At 41.0% G+C, this 16,933-nt stretch overlaps 1 protein-coding gene across 3 annotated transcripts in view; it reads left to right on the top strand.

The window, feature by feature from the left end:
• Nucleotides 1-15,661, top strand: part of PEAK1 (pseudopodium enriched atypical kinase 1) — a 70,287-nt gene extending 54,626 nt beyond the window's left edge. For 2 of the 3 annotated variants that reach the window (XM_035112189.2, XM_035112191.2), the window contains 3 exons: nucleotides 3,946-4,124; nucleotides 4,896-5,644; nucleotides 12,849-15,661. In XM_035112189.2, the coding sequence (XP_034968080.2) occupies nucleotides 3,946-4,124; nucleotides 4,896-5,644; nucleotides 12,849-13,979 (2,059 nt within the window). In that variant the 3' untranslated portion in view covers nucleotides 13,980-15,661. Of the gene's footprint in view, nucleotides 1-2,284; nucleotides 2,408-3,945; nucleotides 4,125-4,895; nucleotides 5,645-12,848 lie in introns of all 3 variants that reach the window. The other variant, XM_035112193.2, reaches the window with a different exon arrangement.
• The last annotated feature ends 1,272 nt before the right edge of the window (nucleotides 15,662-16,933 follow it).

Below are 16,933 nucleotides of genomic sequence, written 5' to 3'. Positions count from 1 at the left end.
TGAGATAGTTACATTAACAGAGAGGTATTTTCTCAAGGCTGTTCAATAAGCTCATCATGAATGATGAACAAAAGTTTGAATCCAAGTATTGAGTCCACAACCAATACTGTATTCACTGTAAAACGCTTGCTCTTACTTACCACTTGATCCAAGGCTTAGGGTTTATGATAGTAACTTTAAAATGTACATCAACATTGGGCACAGAATATGTCTTTCTCAAGATGGACTTTGAGCGATTCATAGCCTTCTGAATTTTTTCATGTGGCCATAAGAGACTTGGCCAGCATAACTTTTCAAGTTATCACAAAGTATTAACTCACACAAATATAATAAAGATTTATGAGAGAGAGAGAGAGAGAGAGAGAGAGAGAGAGAGAGAGAGAGAGAGAGAGAGAGAGAGAGAGAGAGAGAGAGAGAGAGAGAGAGACTTGGCCAGCAATAAATTGAAGATATTGCCTATCATTGTGATGGTGGATTATATAAAGGGGGTGTGCATGTTTGTTTATATATAAAGGGGATATGCATCATGCTGCATTTTTGTGGAGGCAGTGGAACTTTGAGGTTGGGCTGTTTCTCAGGTTTTATCCAGTTTCTTGTATATCTTGGCAGGATCAGATTTTTTAAGGTTAGACTTCATTGAAGGAGTCCATCCACAGACCTACTTGTCACCTGTAAGAAACTAGATGAAGAAGCAGGGGGTGGGGAAAGATAAATGTTATGCTACCAGAAGGGATAGCTCAGTCAGTAGATAATGAGACTGTTAATCTCAGGGTTGTAGGTTCGAGCCCAATGTTGGGCAAAAGATTCTTGCATTCCAGGGGATTGGACTAGATGACCCTTTTGGTCCCTTCCAACTCTACAGTTCTAGGATTCTAAGTAAATATGTTTCAAAATGTTGTCATATTTCTCTAATTGCTAAGAGATTAAAGCTTTGAGTAAAATTTATATCACCAGTAAAACTTCATTCCTCTGTTTGGAACTCTAGCCTCTTCACTAGATTCTTGATTCTTGTGCCTGAATCAGAAATTGCCATTGTCTTATGTTGAGTTTAGGTTGAGTAGATACAGGTCTTTGCTACTTCTAGTGAGAGATTGACATTTCTTATAATTTGAAAGAGAATATAAATGAGAGGCCCTTAAACTTTGTTGTTCTGGACAGTTGGTCCTGAGTTGCTGGAAAATAATAAAGAATTGTGGGTTTTATTTGTTTTTTTGTCTTTGGAAGAAAGAAAGAGGAGGCTCTTCATTCCTTCTTCAGTCCCTGCTGCTTCCCACTTTCCAGCTTTGCATGCAAAGAGCCTAGGTTCAATTTCTGGCATCTCTAGGTGGATTTTAAAATGTACACACACACTGGCAGCCCTCTGGAGGCTTTACCTGGGGCAAAGAAACCTGGCTAGCCCCCACCCCCACCCCTGTAGCTAAAGCAGCTTCCTGTGTTCCTATCTTGGGATTGATATTCCTTTACTTCAGTGGGTGTTGGGATGCTTGTATTGGCCCTTGCAGGGAGGCCAGTCCAGATTCGATCAGGATTTGTAGTAGGATTTGTTTGTTTGTTTGTGTGTTTGTTTGCTGCATCTTTATGCTAACTTTTGTCTTAGGAGCTCAAGGTAATATGCATAGAATTGGAGTTGGAAGGGACCACCAGGATCATTTAGTCCAACCCCCTGCAATGCAGGAATCTTTTGCCCAATGTGGGGCTTGAACCATAATTTCTCTCTCCCCCCCCCCACACACACACCAGGCATGCCAGAGGGTTGGACTAGGTATGTTAGTTTGAGATATGGAGGGTATAGTATATATAGCTGAGTGGTGAATTGAAAATCTCACGTTCTGTACATTACCAACAGAGGCTCTCCCAGAACCCCCCCCCTTTTTAAACAACTTTGACCAGGGAATGGAAGATGATTCCTCCTTCCGTCAAGACTGTTGCCTCATGATTGCAGTTCTAAAACTGATGTGTGCCCCTGTTTAGTTTTTGTGACCATGTTTTAAAAGCAGGTTCATATGTATTCTTTTTGCCAAGGAGATAGCGACTACTCTTGGGACTTTGTCAGCTTGTTCAGTGACTTGGCCAAAAAAACCATTCTGAAACAATGTAAGCTGTGTGCTGTAGTCAGGAGAGGGTTAAGAGGGCACGGCTTTGGCTTGGCTTCTGCTGGTTTTCCTGAGGTGTTCTGGCACATTCCCCAGACCATCCCCTGGAGGTAAACATCAAGGTGCACTAGGTGAAATCATTCCTATGCAGAGTTCAGTCCTGGTTGCTCACAGCTTTGCACAACTTGTAGCTCACCCAACCCCACCAGAGTTTCGAGACATGCTTCACCAGAGTTTCGAGACATGATTAAAAGGCTCAAGAAGGCTCTGAGAGAATTGCCTTTAATGGGGAACTGTGTGAGTGAATATAGCGGGTGAGTTCCTCTTCTTTCTTTTTTAAATTTTCTTCCTTACTAGTTGTTGATTTACTTTGGCAGCATGTTTCTCAAAAGTATACGTAGAAAAAATTCACATATCTGGGGGGCTAGAAAGGAGCCTGTTCTCTACTTCACCAATCAATTAAAAAAAATCAGAGACACTATCCTGTAATAGGAACCCTTGTTTCAAAATAGCACAGCTATCAGAGAAAGGCTGTTTTGAAAGATTAGCTCTATCTATTGGTGAGTAAAAAAAGGGGGGGTGTTAATAAGGTTTGATAAGCACTGTCTTCTCCATGCCTCTACAGTGGTACCTCGACTTACGAAGACAGTCTGTTCTGCGGCTGTCTTCGTAAGTCGAAGTCTTTGGTTGTTGAAGTGCTCATTGTGCGCATGCGCAAAGCGCAATTTTGCACTTCTGCACATGCGCCGACCCTGCGTGCCGCTTCTGTGCAGGCGCAGAATGTGTGCACGGGGGGCGCACAGTGAAAAGAAGGTCGAAACCTTTGGAAGTCGAGTCGTTCGGATGTCGAGGTATGACTGTAGTTCCCAAAGTGAATTTACAACTTCTCAGATTTGATTTTTGAATGTGTCCTAATGTGTGGAATTACATAGACTAACCCTTTGCTGTACACTGTTTTGCACTTAATATGTTGTGGTTTACACTGGTTTTTGCATGTTAATAAAACAGACATCAGTAATGAAAGGCTCAGTAACATGACAATTTTTGGGGAACACTTTTCTGTCTAGGTTTGCTAACTGTTGAGGATTATTTATGCCAGCATGTACAGGTGGTTTCAGTAATATGTAAACACTGGTTGCCCTAATTTGTTTATTGCTTGTGAGCTGCATTTTGTGCTTTGATCAACCATTTTTAGGCTGCAATTTTATGTTGACATTGACCCCTCTCTAACGATAAAATCTTGCCTTCCAGTTCTCATATGGGAAATCCTTCCTTCACATAGATACAGCATAAACCCTGTATACTTCCATGTCCTGTTTTGCACTGTTTTGGACAATAATTTAGAACCATTGGTATATATAGATTTTTAAATAAGATTGCAGCCTTTCTCTGATTGGAATAAATGATGTTATTGTTTTGCATGATTAGTTTAGTTTAATACATTGTGCTGAATACTACAGATGTGCTAAATGACAATGAGTCAGTGTTTTCAGTTTTCTTGACTGAAATCTGAAACTGCTTTATCTTTTCTCCTTGAGTGATAGGATGCATTTTATGGAGTTTTTAATGCTTACCTCTCCAGTGTTAAATACTGGGCCTAACCTTTCTTTTCTTTTTTTTACTGGTTAATGGTAGCAATATACTGTATACTATTAAATACTATCTACCATTAATGTGGTAGTGAACATGGCTACATCTTTGAATATTCAGGAGCTTTTAAGCTAGAAACTCTGAAAAAAGCAAAACAGCAGCTTTTTGCGGCACCATGAGTCAGTTCAGTAAAACTGAGACTGCAGTCCTCTAAAGAATTTACATTGCTGGTGTCCATTTGGAACTTTTGCTTTTGTTTTAGTCAAGTGCCTGATGGTTCCCCTCGGGTTCCAAGATCTGCAATTGAAAAGCAGGACAGTGGCAGTGATGGGCCCCTTCTTCCACTGTCCCCTCCCAAAATACCACAAGGACAAGAGGAAAGGGAGGAAATGTCAGATTCTTCTGATGGGAGTGCCTGCAGCGCTACATATAGTAACTTAGGTAAGCACCTTGCATCAGCACAGAAATATATTGCTTTTTCTTTATGTGTTGTCTGAGTTTTTCATGCTCACTTGAGAAACTGGTTATGAGAATATGCAATGGTTTAATGTTCTTATGGGAATGAACAGACATTTATGTGTTCAGAACTCATAAAAATAAATATTGTTGCTTAACTTTTTTGTGCCTCCCAAACATTTGAAGTAAAGATTTAATTTTTAAATGTTCTACGTACTCTGAGTTAAATTTTATTTGAAACCCATTTGTAATGACCTCAGCAATAGTTATACCATAAAAATGTAGACAACTTTAAGAACATGTTTGATAGGTGCTAAATGAATATATGTAGAAAGAGATGTGAAAGGTTTAAGGAAGTCTCGGTCATTGCACTTTTTAGAAGATCCCTCTGTTCTACAATGCTACAATGCTATGGGGCTTCAAATGTTCAACTGAACATAGTTCTAACTGAAGATAACAACATTTTCCTTCTATACTGTATTCCAACTATGTTTTTATAAATACAGATTTTTATTTAGGTCTTCAAAACAATGACTAACATCTAACAAATAATTGCAGTCTCTCTGTATATTCTCTGTTATAGTGATACTGGTTTAGGTTCTGAAGTTTTAGTCTTCCCACTAAAGAATTACTTCCTGTCCAGCCTTAAACTGAAATACTCATGCTCCTCTTCATTCTGTCAATGAAAATATCATGTGCATATGTATCTTTCTAAGTTAAAAAAAAATACGACAACTGTTTTCTGTTGTTACATAGGGCAATCCAGAGCAGCTATGATACCTCCAAAGCAACCACGGCAACCCAAGGGGGCTTTGGACGATGCCATTACTTTTGGGGGAATATCTGACCCAGACATGACGGCTACCTTACATCCCACACCACCTCCATTGCCAAAGAAAACCATTATAAGAGCTCACACGGAACCACTTCCAAAGGAACACCAGAATCAGGCCCTTGAAAGTGGCCTGTGTGTGATGGCCAATCCCACTTATGACATTGACACCAACTGGGAAGCAAACAGTGCCTGCTCTTCTGTCAGCTCCGAATTCAAGGCGATGGACCATGAGTCAGGAGATTCCTTGGACAGGCCTCCAGAAAATGGACTGGCAATCTCATCAGCAGCAAATGGTTTTTCCAGCCTAACTGCTACCGGTGTGAAAGACAGGTGCTCCAGTAGCATGGAGTTTCTGTCAGGTAGACCTGCTACCCACAGCAAACATGGCAAGACTGTCCAGAAACCACAGAGACAAGCACTTTATAGAGGAATCGAAAACCGAGGGGAGGTGGTGAGCAGAATCAGAAGCCTTCACACTGATTCCCTGAAGAAACTGTCTGCCAAATGTGAAGACCTTTTCATGTCTGGGCAGAAAGATCAGCTTCGATTTGGGCTAGACAGCTGGTCAGACTTCAGATTAACCAGTGACAAGCCATGTTGTGAGGCTGGTGATGCTGTCTACTACCCAGCTTCTTATGCAAAAGATCCACTCAACAACTATGCAGTCAAGGTAAGAAGATAATTAAAAATAGTCGCTCCACTAATCAAATTCCAGAACTTTACTTAGTGTCCATTGCACTTCATTACTATTGACTGTCTTTGTGCTTAGCGGTTACAAAGAAACATGCTCTTTTGTGATAGCTAGTGAATTTTTAAATAGTGAAATATTACATTTATGGCAGCATATAAAAATGCAATACAGTGGTACCTCAGTTTAAGTACACAATTGGTTCTGGAAGTCTGTACTTAACCTGAAGTGAACTTTCCCATTGAAAGTAATGGAAAGTGAATTAATCCGTTTCAGATGGGTCCACGGAGTACTCAACCTGAAGCGTACTTAACCCAAGGTATGGCTGTAATTGGTTCCGGAAGTCCGTACTTAACCTGAAGCGTACTTACCCTGAAGTGAACTTTCCCATTGAAAGTAATGGAAAGTGGATTAATCCGTTCCAGACAGGTCCGCGGAGTACTTAAACTGAAAGTACTCAAACCGAAGCGTACTTAAACCGAGGTTTGACTGTACAGTTAAAACAATAAAGAACAACACCGACAACCTCAAAACAGTAATTTCATCCTGATCCTAAATAATTATATTTTATCCTGTGAACCACCCTGAGATCTCCTGATGGAGGGTTGTATATAAATCCAATAAATAAAAAATAAAAAATAATTGCAGCAGAATAACAGGATTTCATTATTAGCTTAAGCCATGTTTGGGTTTACATGCTTGTATATCCTGTTATAAACTTTTATTTGCTAGAGCAGCAATTTTTAGGATCATTCTTTAAGCCCTTTCTCATACATTCCATTCCATATGTTTCCAGGATGGTCCTGGGAAAATGCCCTCCAATGACCCTTCAGAAATGCATTGAGTAAACAAAACCTGAGGATGTTAGTGCCCCAAATTCCTTCTTTCTTTAAAGTGAATTTATTGGCCTCCCCTTTGTTTGTTTTTTTACACTTATGACTTTAAAAAAAACAAAAAAACTATTCTTGCCTATTTAGCAAACTGCTGTTATAATTAGTTATATGAGTAGCTACACTTTTTCATTATTTATACAGAGGAGCAACTTAAATTACTTTGTTTCTATTTATTTTCAAAAGTGTACATTATTTTATTAAATAATAAAGTAGTTTACAATGTAGAAATTAAAATAATACAATACATAATTTTACAGAAAAATATATTTTAAAAAATAGATTTACAGATTGCAATTAAATACAGACTTTTTATGGCAAGGACTTACAGAACTATGATTTCACTGCCTAAGGACCAAATTGCATTTGATACTAGTCAGGTATTTAAACAAGTGTGCTTCTCCTGGTCACTTTTAATTTGAAGAAAAGTTAGCCGCAGGGTCCCATTCTGAAATGTGCTCTCAGTTGGGACCCTGCACAGGTTTTCTGCTGAAAATCACTGCCTACCTGGTTTTTGTTTTCCCTGATACTACTGTTTGCAGTAAACAACACTTTCAGGGATGAAAAGCAACCAGATAGGGGCAGTTTTCAGTACAAAACATGTGCAAGGCTCTAATTATTGAACAGTGCACAGTGGGAGGGAGAACCCAACATGACTCCTGCTGAGTACTTTCACATTAGCAGTTTTGTGTGTTTTTTTCAAATAATATGTATTCATTTTATAAGAATAAAAAATACAGAATATGAAAATACACAGAAAAGAAAAGAAAAGAAAAAAAATTAAACATAAAAATACAAAAAAGAAAAAGAAAAAAGATACTCACATTTATGATTCATATATCTTAACATTTGTGATTTCCTCTTGTCCCCCCTTACTGTGTTTCCTTGTAAATCAACTTTAGTAATTTACATATCATAATTCCAGTCATTTTATATCTTCTTAACATTCATTTCACTTATTCTTAATTAACACTTATACCTAATTCCTAAAATACTTAACATATTTTTCCTATACAACCTCTATGTACTTCCAAATCTAAACCATACACTTCCAATATTACAATTCTTTTTTATATAAACTTTAAATTTCTTCCAATCTTCTTCCACCGACTCTTCTCCCTGATCACATAGTCTCCCGTTCAGCTCAGCCAGTTCCATGAATTCAATCATCTTCATTTGCCAATCATCCACTGTTGCATCTTCCAATTCTTAGCTATCAAAATTCTTGCTGCTGTTGTGGCATACAAAAAAAAACGTAATATCTTTTTTAGGAATTTCTTCTCTAACTATTCCAAGTAGAAAGGCTTCTGGTTTTTTTTTTAATAAAGGTGTTTTTCAACACTTTTTTCATTTCATTATACATCTTTTCCCAGAAGTCTTTTACTTTGGGGCAAGCCCACCACATATGATAAAAGGTTCCTTCCACATTCTTACATTTCCAACATTTATTATCTTGTGTATGATAGATCTTAGCTAGTTTTACCGGTGTTAAATACCATCTATACATTATTTTCATCATATTTTCTCTTAATACATTACACACACTAAACTTAATATTCTTCTTCCACAATCTTTCCCAATCCTCCATTATGATACTATGCCCCACATCTTTCGCCCAATCAATCATTACAGATTTCACTTGTTCATCTTTTGAATGCCATTCCAACAATAAATTATACATTTTCGAGAGATTATTTGTTTTAGACTAACTATTCCGTCTCCAATTTGGATTTTTGGTTAAGGAGGATGCTTCTAGCTCTTCATGAATACGAGACCCAACACGAGCTCCATCTTAATTATGCCAATTAATTATCTTAATTATGACAAGACCAAAATAATGGTCTTTGCTGCCCGACCAAAACCTAATTTGTGGTCAATTAATGGTATTCCCTTAGAGCAGGTTAGTTGTTTCAAATACCTGGGCCGGATAGTTCGATCAAACAGGTCCTTCTTGGCACACAGAGGATACATAGCCACAAATGCTTCTAAAGCAGCTCTCTTGATTAGAAACAGACACAAACAGTGGAAGTTGCCCTGCAACTCTTTAAAATGAAAGTTCTCCCACTACTTCTGGTGGGCATTGCCTTGGGTTCGCGTAGGGACTTTGTAAGATTGGAATCTATCCAATCACAATTCCTCAGGGCCATTCTCAGGATCCCCCCTTCTGTCCTCAGGGCCATTCTCAGGATCCCTCCATCATGAGATGGAGACCGGCTGCCAAGCTTTTAGGTATGTGGCCCTGAAAGCGAAATTATGGCCATGGCTCAAACTATGTTTCAGACCGGTGGGTTTGCCCCTCCCCCCCCCTGATTATGAGGGATAATTTTAAATCTCCATGGGAAGGGGAAGTGGTAGAGGAAGTGCAGAAATGCGGTCTGTCCTCCCATTATATTGAGTCCATGACGTATAGCCACGCTAAAGCGGTGATTGCTCAGAGATTGAGGGATATTGCCAGACAGGAGGACATAGCCTGCGTGAAATCTGGGATGTTTTTAGGGGAGCAGGTCTATCAGGCTGCACCAGCCCGTTACCTGGCAGATATCCACTACGTGGAATACCGCAGGTTACTTACTGCGGTCAGACTGAATGTTCTTGATTCGGCGGTTTTGAGGGGAAGATTTGGAGGAGTCTCATACAGTCAGAGAATGTGCCATTGTGCCTTGGGTGAGGTAGAATCCACAGAACACAATTTACTGAGTTGTCCCTTTTATAATGATTTAAGGCAATATCTTATAACCCCATATTTATCTCACTTTAGTTCCCAACTAAGAGAACGGCAGGCAGCATATTTGCTAAACAAGCCCACTGGGAAAACAACCTTCTCGGTGGCTAAATTCCTCTTCCTGGCGCTTAAGTGTCAGAAACGTATAATCGAATGCCTTGATGTGGGTTACCTGTAGGAGGTTCAGTAGTGCGGTCATACTTCATTTATGTATCCCTCTGATGCCTTCAGTTTTATATTTTTATATTTGTATTGAGAAATGTTTTTCTTTCTATCGGTCAAATAAAGTATTTTGATTGATTGATTGATTTTTTAAATCTGAAAACCAACTTTTTTATCCATTTTAAACATTTCATTTATCTGGTAATATTGCAACCAATCATTTACGGTACATTATTCTTTAGCTGTTCATATGTTTTTAATTTAAAATGATCTCCTTCTTCTGTTCATATGTTTTTAATTTAAAATGATCTCCTTCTTCCACCAATATATCTTTATACTTTACCCACTTAGTTTCCATATTTAATTGTTTTTGGGGGGGGCTTAGCCTCTAAAGGTGAAATGTTCTCCTTTCTAGCAAATCCTTATATCTACACCACATATTATACAATGATTTTCTAATTATATGACATTTGAAACCTTTGTGGACCTTTATCTTATCATACCACAAATATGCATGCCAACCAAAAGCATTGTCAAAACCTTCCAAATCTAAAACATCAGTGTTTTCCAATAAAAACCATTCTTTCAACCAGCAAAAGGCTGCTGCCTCAAAATATATCTTCAAATCTGGCAATGAGAAACCTCCTCTATTTTTAGCATCCGTTAGTAATTTATATTTAATTCTTGTTTTTTTCCCTTGCCAGATGAATCTTGATAACACCCTTTGCCATTCCTTAAAACAACCCAAATGATCAACAATAGGTAAAACCTGAAACAAAAACAACATTTTTAGCAGTACATTCATCTTTATCACAGATATTCGGCCCATCAAAGATAACTTTAAATTTGTCCATATATCCAAATCTCTCCTAATTTCATTCCATAATTTATCATAATTATTTTTAAATAAACTCTGATTCTTGGCAGTCATATTTACTCCCAGATATTTCACCTTTTTTACAAACATCAAACCTGTGGCTTCCTGCAATTTCTTATTTCTTCTGGTGTCATATTTTTCCCCAATACATTGGTTTTCATTTTATTCAATTTAAAACCTGCAAGCTGTCCGAACTCCTGTATTATTTCCAGTGCTTTAACTGCACTAGTCTCCAGTTCTTGTAAAGTTAATACTAAATCAACAGCGAAGGCTTTTAATTTATACTGTTTGGATCCCACTCCTATACCTTTCACTTCCTCATTATTCCTTATCATATTCAGCAAGATCTCCAGGACTGTTATAAAAAGTAGGGGGAAGAGTGGGCACCCTTGCCTGGTGCCTTTTTCAAGTAAGGGTGGGGTGGGGGTAAGTACAGTGGAACTTCGGTTTGCAACCGCCTCCATTTACGACGAGCGATCCAGAAGTATTTACATCTGCCCGCGCGGATGCGCAGAAGCAATCTGTGCAGCACGCACATGCACAAAAGCGCTCTATCGGCGCTTTGCGCATGCGCAGAAGCATGCCTTCGGCAAGCGACGAACTCGGGGAGCAACCGGCTCCCCGGAACAGGTCGTTGTCGTAAACCGAGGTATCACTGTATACCAAAGCCTAGTGCACCAAAATGTTCTGAACTGGACAGCAGCCTAAGATGACTATTGGCGCCAGGGGAGATCATATGACCCAATACAGTTTCTTATCTGTGGGCTCATCCACACTTCCATTTGTCCCGTGATTTCTAGGCATGGTTCCAATAGGTTTTTCTTTTGTATCACTTGCTTACCCCAGGGAAATCTGTAGTTTACTGCTGATTCAGAACAAGTATCAATCCACAGAAAACCCGATTTACCCTTGTTCTAATTCAGCAGTATACAGCAGGTTTTCCTGGGAAAGGCAGCGGGACCAAAGATGAACCTCTCGGACCATGCCTAGAAATCATGGGACAAGCAGATATGTAGTTGAGCCCCAAATCTCTGTTCAAGCCAACCACCACCATGTAAGGTTCAGCAGTTGCCAGTCATACAGAAAGGAATGTACCATATAAATGTTCCATAATATTTGGTTCCATGTACAGTTCAGAGTTCAGAAAGACATGACTGCCTATTCTGAGTTAGAATCCGGAACTGGTGCACGTCTCGATCTACGCGAGCAAAACAACCTTGGCCCGCCTCGTTTCCTTCTTTGTTCCTGACGCTTTCCCCATTTACGGACCTCAGGAGAGGGAGCGGGGCCAGACCCCTCCCCTGAACTGCTAAACAGCCTCCTCGATTCCCCAACTTCTGATACCTCCCCTGCTGCAGTGCCTTTGGACACTTCCTCTCCCACACGCGCATCAGTAGCATCCCTAGACCCCTCCGCCTCACTCAGAGCTCTTGCACCGCCTTTTGGCTCGCGCTCCAGCCAGCCCTCCTCTTGCTCAGCTGGTCCCCTTAGTTCCTGTTCCTGGGCGAACTCGCTCCCCACCCAGGGTCCCCTGACAGTTTGTCATAAACTTTATAATCTGCATCCTATAATGATGAGGGGGTGTTGGAATGCAAACGATAGGGGTGCTGTAAGATATTTCCTTTATTACCTAGACAGTCCATCCTCTGACAACCCATTCTCCGCATCAGTTAATCAATTGTGATGACAGAAATTCCCTATGGATGCAAGAATAACTAAACGGTAGCTGTTTCAATTAATGGTGCCCTATTTTCAGATACAGAGAGAATATAGGCGACCAATTTTACCACTTCTGCACCTGTGCTTTGAAGGATTATATAGACAGTTAACTTCTGAATGAGAGGTTTTACCCCAGGATAGTTTGCCTAGGCTCAAGAAGGAGCCAAAATGCATATCATAGAATCTTGGAGTTGGAAGGGACCCTGGTGTCATCTAATCCAAGCCCTTACAATGCAGGCATCTCAACTAAAGCATCCATGACAGGTGGCCAGCCAAACTCTGCTTAAAAACCTCCAAGGAAGGAGAGTCCACCACCTCTCATGGGTGTCCGCCCCATTAAAATAAAAAGCTGGTTGCAGTATCAACTAAGTTCTTACTCAAAGCTGAACCATGAATTTGCATCGAAGCTGAGCCATGCTTGGGGCAGACCCATTGAAATGAATGGATGTATAGCTTACTTGAGTGGAATTTACTTGGATACCACCCTGTTCATTTCAGTGCTCTACTGTGAGTTTGAGTAACACTGGATACAATCTATTAAAATGATCAAAATATCTGATAAACAGACAGCAATTCTAAAACCCTTCATTTTGAGTGGTCAAGCCAGTCCTAGAGTCCCTGTGAATGACAACAAGCAAATATAAAACTCATAAAATTGCATTGTAAGGGGGAATAGTAACATTCCAGATTACAAAATGAGTTTTCTGAGATCAGAATACGAGGCATTCCAGGAATGCTCTTCCCCTTGCTCTGTATCTGGAATGGGAGGGTGTAGTCAAGGGTGACAATTGATCTATTTTTCTTTCATCCCTTCAGATCTGTAAGAGCAAAGCTAAAGAATCGCAACAGTATTACCACAGCCTGGCCATCCGCCAGAGCTTGGCCATCCACTTCAACATCCAGCAGGACTGTGGCCATTTCCTAGCTGATGTGCCTGTTCGTCTGCTTCCATGGGAAGATCTTCATTCACCAGAAGAGGAGGAGGAAGAGCAGGAAGATGACAGGCAGAAGAACACTGTGGATGTTTCACAGAAAGACAGCTCAAATTTGCCAGGAGCCACAAGCAAGCAGCGCAACAGAGTTGTAGTCATCACTCGAGAGGTTCCCTACCTAACCATGGCAGATTTTGTGCTGGAGTCCTCAGACCGCCATGCCAGCAGCCCAGACTTGTATGAAAGGCAGGTATGCCTCCTCCTCTTACAGTTGTGTTCTGGTCTAGAACACCTGAAACCGTATCACATCACTCATTGTGATCTGCGTTTGGAGAACCTTTTGCTGGTAGACTGTAGGGCAGGGGGAAGCCTTCTGAACGATGAGAGTGTGGAGCCCTCTCCCAGTGCTGCTTGCCCTGCCAGGCTTATAGTGAGCAATTTCTCTCAAGCAAAACAAAAGAGCCACCTGGTGGACCCCGAAGTCCTAAGAGACCAGTCCCGCCTTGCCCCAGAGATCATCACAGCAACACAGTATAAGAAATGTGATGAGTTCCAAACCGGCATCCTCATCTATGAAATGTTACACCTGCGCAATCCCTTTGATGAAAATCCAGAGCTGAAGGAGAAAGAGTATACTTGTGCTGACCTGCCCAGTATCCCTTGCCGTTCCCTTTATTCCCTGGGGCTTCAGCAGCTTGCTAACTGCCTGCTAAACCCTAATCCTTCAGAGAGGATCCTTATATCTGAGGCCAAGGGAGTCCTTCAGTGTTTGCTGTGGGGTCCCCGGGATGATTTGTTTCAGACTCTCAATGCCTCTTCCAGACCAGCACAAAGAGATACTGTGCTCCAAAACTGGCTGGACATCAAACGGACGCTGATGATGATCAAGTTTGCTGAGAAGTCTTTGGACAGGGAATGCAAAGTCAGCCTTGAAGACTGGCTTTGTTGCCAGTATCTGGCTTTTGCCACTACGGACTCCCTCAGCCGCATAGTGAAAATCATGCAGCAACATTAGTTTGTAGCCGCTGCTTTCACTTGGATGCACCACAATCCTCTCTTCATCCCCAGCCTCATCTATGTGCAAGTTTTAAAATTCTAACCTAGAACTCAAGGTCACCAATAGTGAGCAAACTTATCTTGCCAGGAAGCTCTGTTTCCTGTCATAGGTGCCAGGAAGAGGTCTGAAGCCTAGTTTAGCGGGTGGTTTGTTTGGACAAGGAGGTGTGTAAATTTATTAAGGAAACCACTATTTATTGCATTGCTGTTTAGAGGTGTAAGAGTGTGGAGTGAGTGCTGCAAATGGCAGCAACTGCAAACATAATTGAGTCAGCTGTGAATGAGCCACCAGAAGGTACACCACTCTTCACAAAGACATGGTCATCCCGGCTCCATCTCAGGGGTGACTTGGCCATAGCAGTCATACTTCCTGCAGATGCAGTCTTTTATTTGATTGTTCCTTCCCCATGAGACAACCCTGGACTACAATAGGTGGCCACTGAGTGACTTACAGTCAGCTGCAGACTGAACAAGTTTCCCTGTTTCTTTTATTCTTGCTGGGGTCAAAGGACACATTACATGGAAAGCCCCCCCAAAAAATAAAAACACAAACTAGTGATTTTGAGTGGAAGTGTGCCAGGGAAGATGGGCTCATCCCTTCTCCTTACAGGTCATTTTCCCATTCAGATTTCCTGCCTGCACTGCTTCCCCTCCCCCCCCACAGAGTTCCAGGTGCAAGTTTACCTTTCTTGTGTGTTGCTTTTTCGTGCCTTTGTCTTCTTAACCCTGAACTCTGATGTATCAGTCTAGAATATTTCCAATAGCAGCAGCAGATGTGTTTTTCTCTTTTTGCCAGCACAAAAAGATTATTGATCGTCTGTTAATTATAATGTTAACAGAGCAGTGCCAAGAGCAAAGGGACGGTTTGAAGCAAATATGTATTAGGAGCAGCTATTCCCCTTCGCTATCAGGCTGGTGTTTTACCCCAAAACCAAGGATAAAAATGCTAGGCTTCCATGTCTTCTTTGCAAAGCAACAAGGAAGCAGGGTATAAAGTTGCTCAGAGCTCATCTTTATGTAACAAATAAGCTATGTAAATAGAGATGAGTTTTCTACAGGTGTGGTTCTCTTTGGGGCAAAAGATGTTGTGCAGCTATCATATAACAGTTACGTTTAGCAGTTCTAGTTTATGTAGAATCTGGCTATCCAACTACTGCCAGTATCTAGTTTTTGAACATTTTAGCTGTTTAAGCATCATTAGCTCAGAAGGAATTGCTGCCTACTAAGGAAAGGTTAAACAGGTCCAGCGGCCTGTAGAAATGTTTGCGCTCCTTCCCTGACACACTGACCTTTTCCTGTGGATGCATTACAGTACAGTCCTGCACCTGATCTCTCTGCAAAGTATTGGTGGGACTTGTTTGAGTAGCTCTGAACTGATGGAACTGCAGCCCAGTATTTAATTCCCACAATTGGGGATGGTTTTTGAAATGTGGACAGCTCTTGTGTTGAGCCCATGCTGCTGCTGCTGCTGCTGCTCCTCCTCCTCCTCCTCCTATGGATATATGTGCAATTTTTGAATGTATTATATGAGAAAGCTGTGTTAGTGTTTACGTTGCTTAACAGACTTAACCCTATGTCAGATCTGCCCCCTTTCCTTTTCATGGCACATAGATGCACAAACTTATGTGTTCTCTTTCTCCAGATTGATGTTTCCTTTCTTTATTGTTAAACTGTGACTAACCTGTTTACTTCAGCCTTAGAGACAAATAGCCACTTTGAACAGTGTGTGCATGTTTGGACCAGAAACTGAAAAGTAGACCTGCAGAAATTATGTCAGCAAAGTCAGCTCTGTGGTCTTGGAGCAGGGTGTGGATTTCTCACTGATGCCAACCCTGTAGTTCATGAAAATCTGACCCCAGCATAAAATATGTGGTGGCCTCTTTAAATGCTTTGAATCTTCTTGCTTCAGTGCTTATTGATTATCGGAGAAAGACCAGACAAAGCTAAGGATAAAGTGTGTGAATGTGTCCTTTATTGCTTTAAAATAAAAGTGCAAAAATTATAGGCAGGCAGCTGTCCTAGCACAAAAAGGCCCCTCCAGACTGGGTGGTGTGAGGGAAATGGCGAGTGTATTCTGCAGCATGTCATTGACACAATAATAGTGCATTAGTGGTAGAATTATTCTGCACTGTCCACCCCTCATTCCACTTTATTGGCTGTTCTGCAATGATTCCCTGTTATTGCATGATTGCCACCTGGAAGGGCACTCTTGTACTATAGCACAACAAAAGCCAGACAAAAAATAAACATGAGCAGCCATGGTGTAAAAGGTTACAGGATTTCAGCGAGAAGTTGCGGGCTATGCACTGATTGGAAATGAAGCAGTGCTGACCACAAAACGTTTGCAAACAGTATTGAAAGTGGGGTTCTGCGTAACCACCACAATATCATCATGAGCACAAATCATGGAGGCACAGTCAAAAGGATACCTGGAAGGCCAACGAGCCAAATGTAATGTAATGCAGCCCAGAATGTAACAGGTAGTTTTGCTCCATGAAGCCCCCTGAATTTGGTACAGACCTATGGCCAGATTCTTTAGAGAGCCTTGCACAAATATCCCATGCAGCCCTACATCACACAGGTAAGGGGGACAATGCTTGCCTGTATGAGTCCACGTTGCTCACAGCAAATCACCTGCCCTATGCGCTGCACCTCCTTCCCAAGTTTTATATATGTTTCTAGCTGATATCTGTGTGCACACAAGTTCTTACTTAACCAGCATGCTCATCCTAGTGGAACATGGACTACTGACCATTGCAGCAGGGTACATTCCTTTAGACCACTGCTCTACTTTTGTGCATAGAGATATGTGCTTTGTGTCAGTTTCATGTTGATGTGCAAAGTAGACTATTGAATGTTACATGACCTTGTGTGTTTTATGCAGCAGATCCCAAAACTTTGTAGCTTGTCTTT

This window comes from Zootoca vivipara, chromosome 9, assembly GCF_963506605.1.
Source record: "Zootoca vivipara chromosome 9, rZooViv1.1, whole genome shotgun sequence".
Classification (NCBI taxonomy): Eukaryota; Metazoa; Chordata; class Lepidosauria; order Squamata; family Lacertidae; genus Zootoca; species Zootoca vivipara.
The sequence above is the reverse complement of the archived record's forward strand: the minus strand, read 5'-3'. Positions and strand labels throughout refer to the sequence as shown.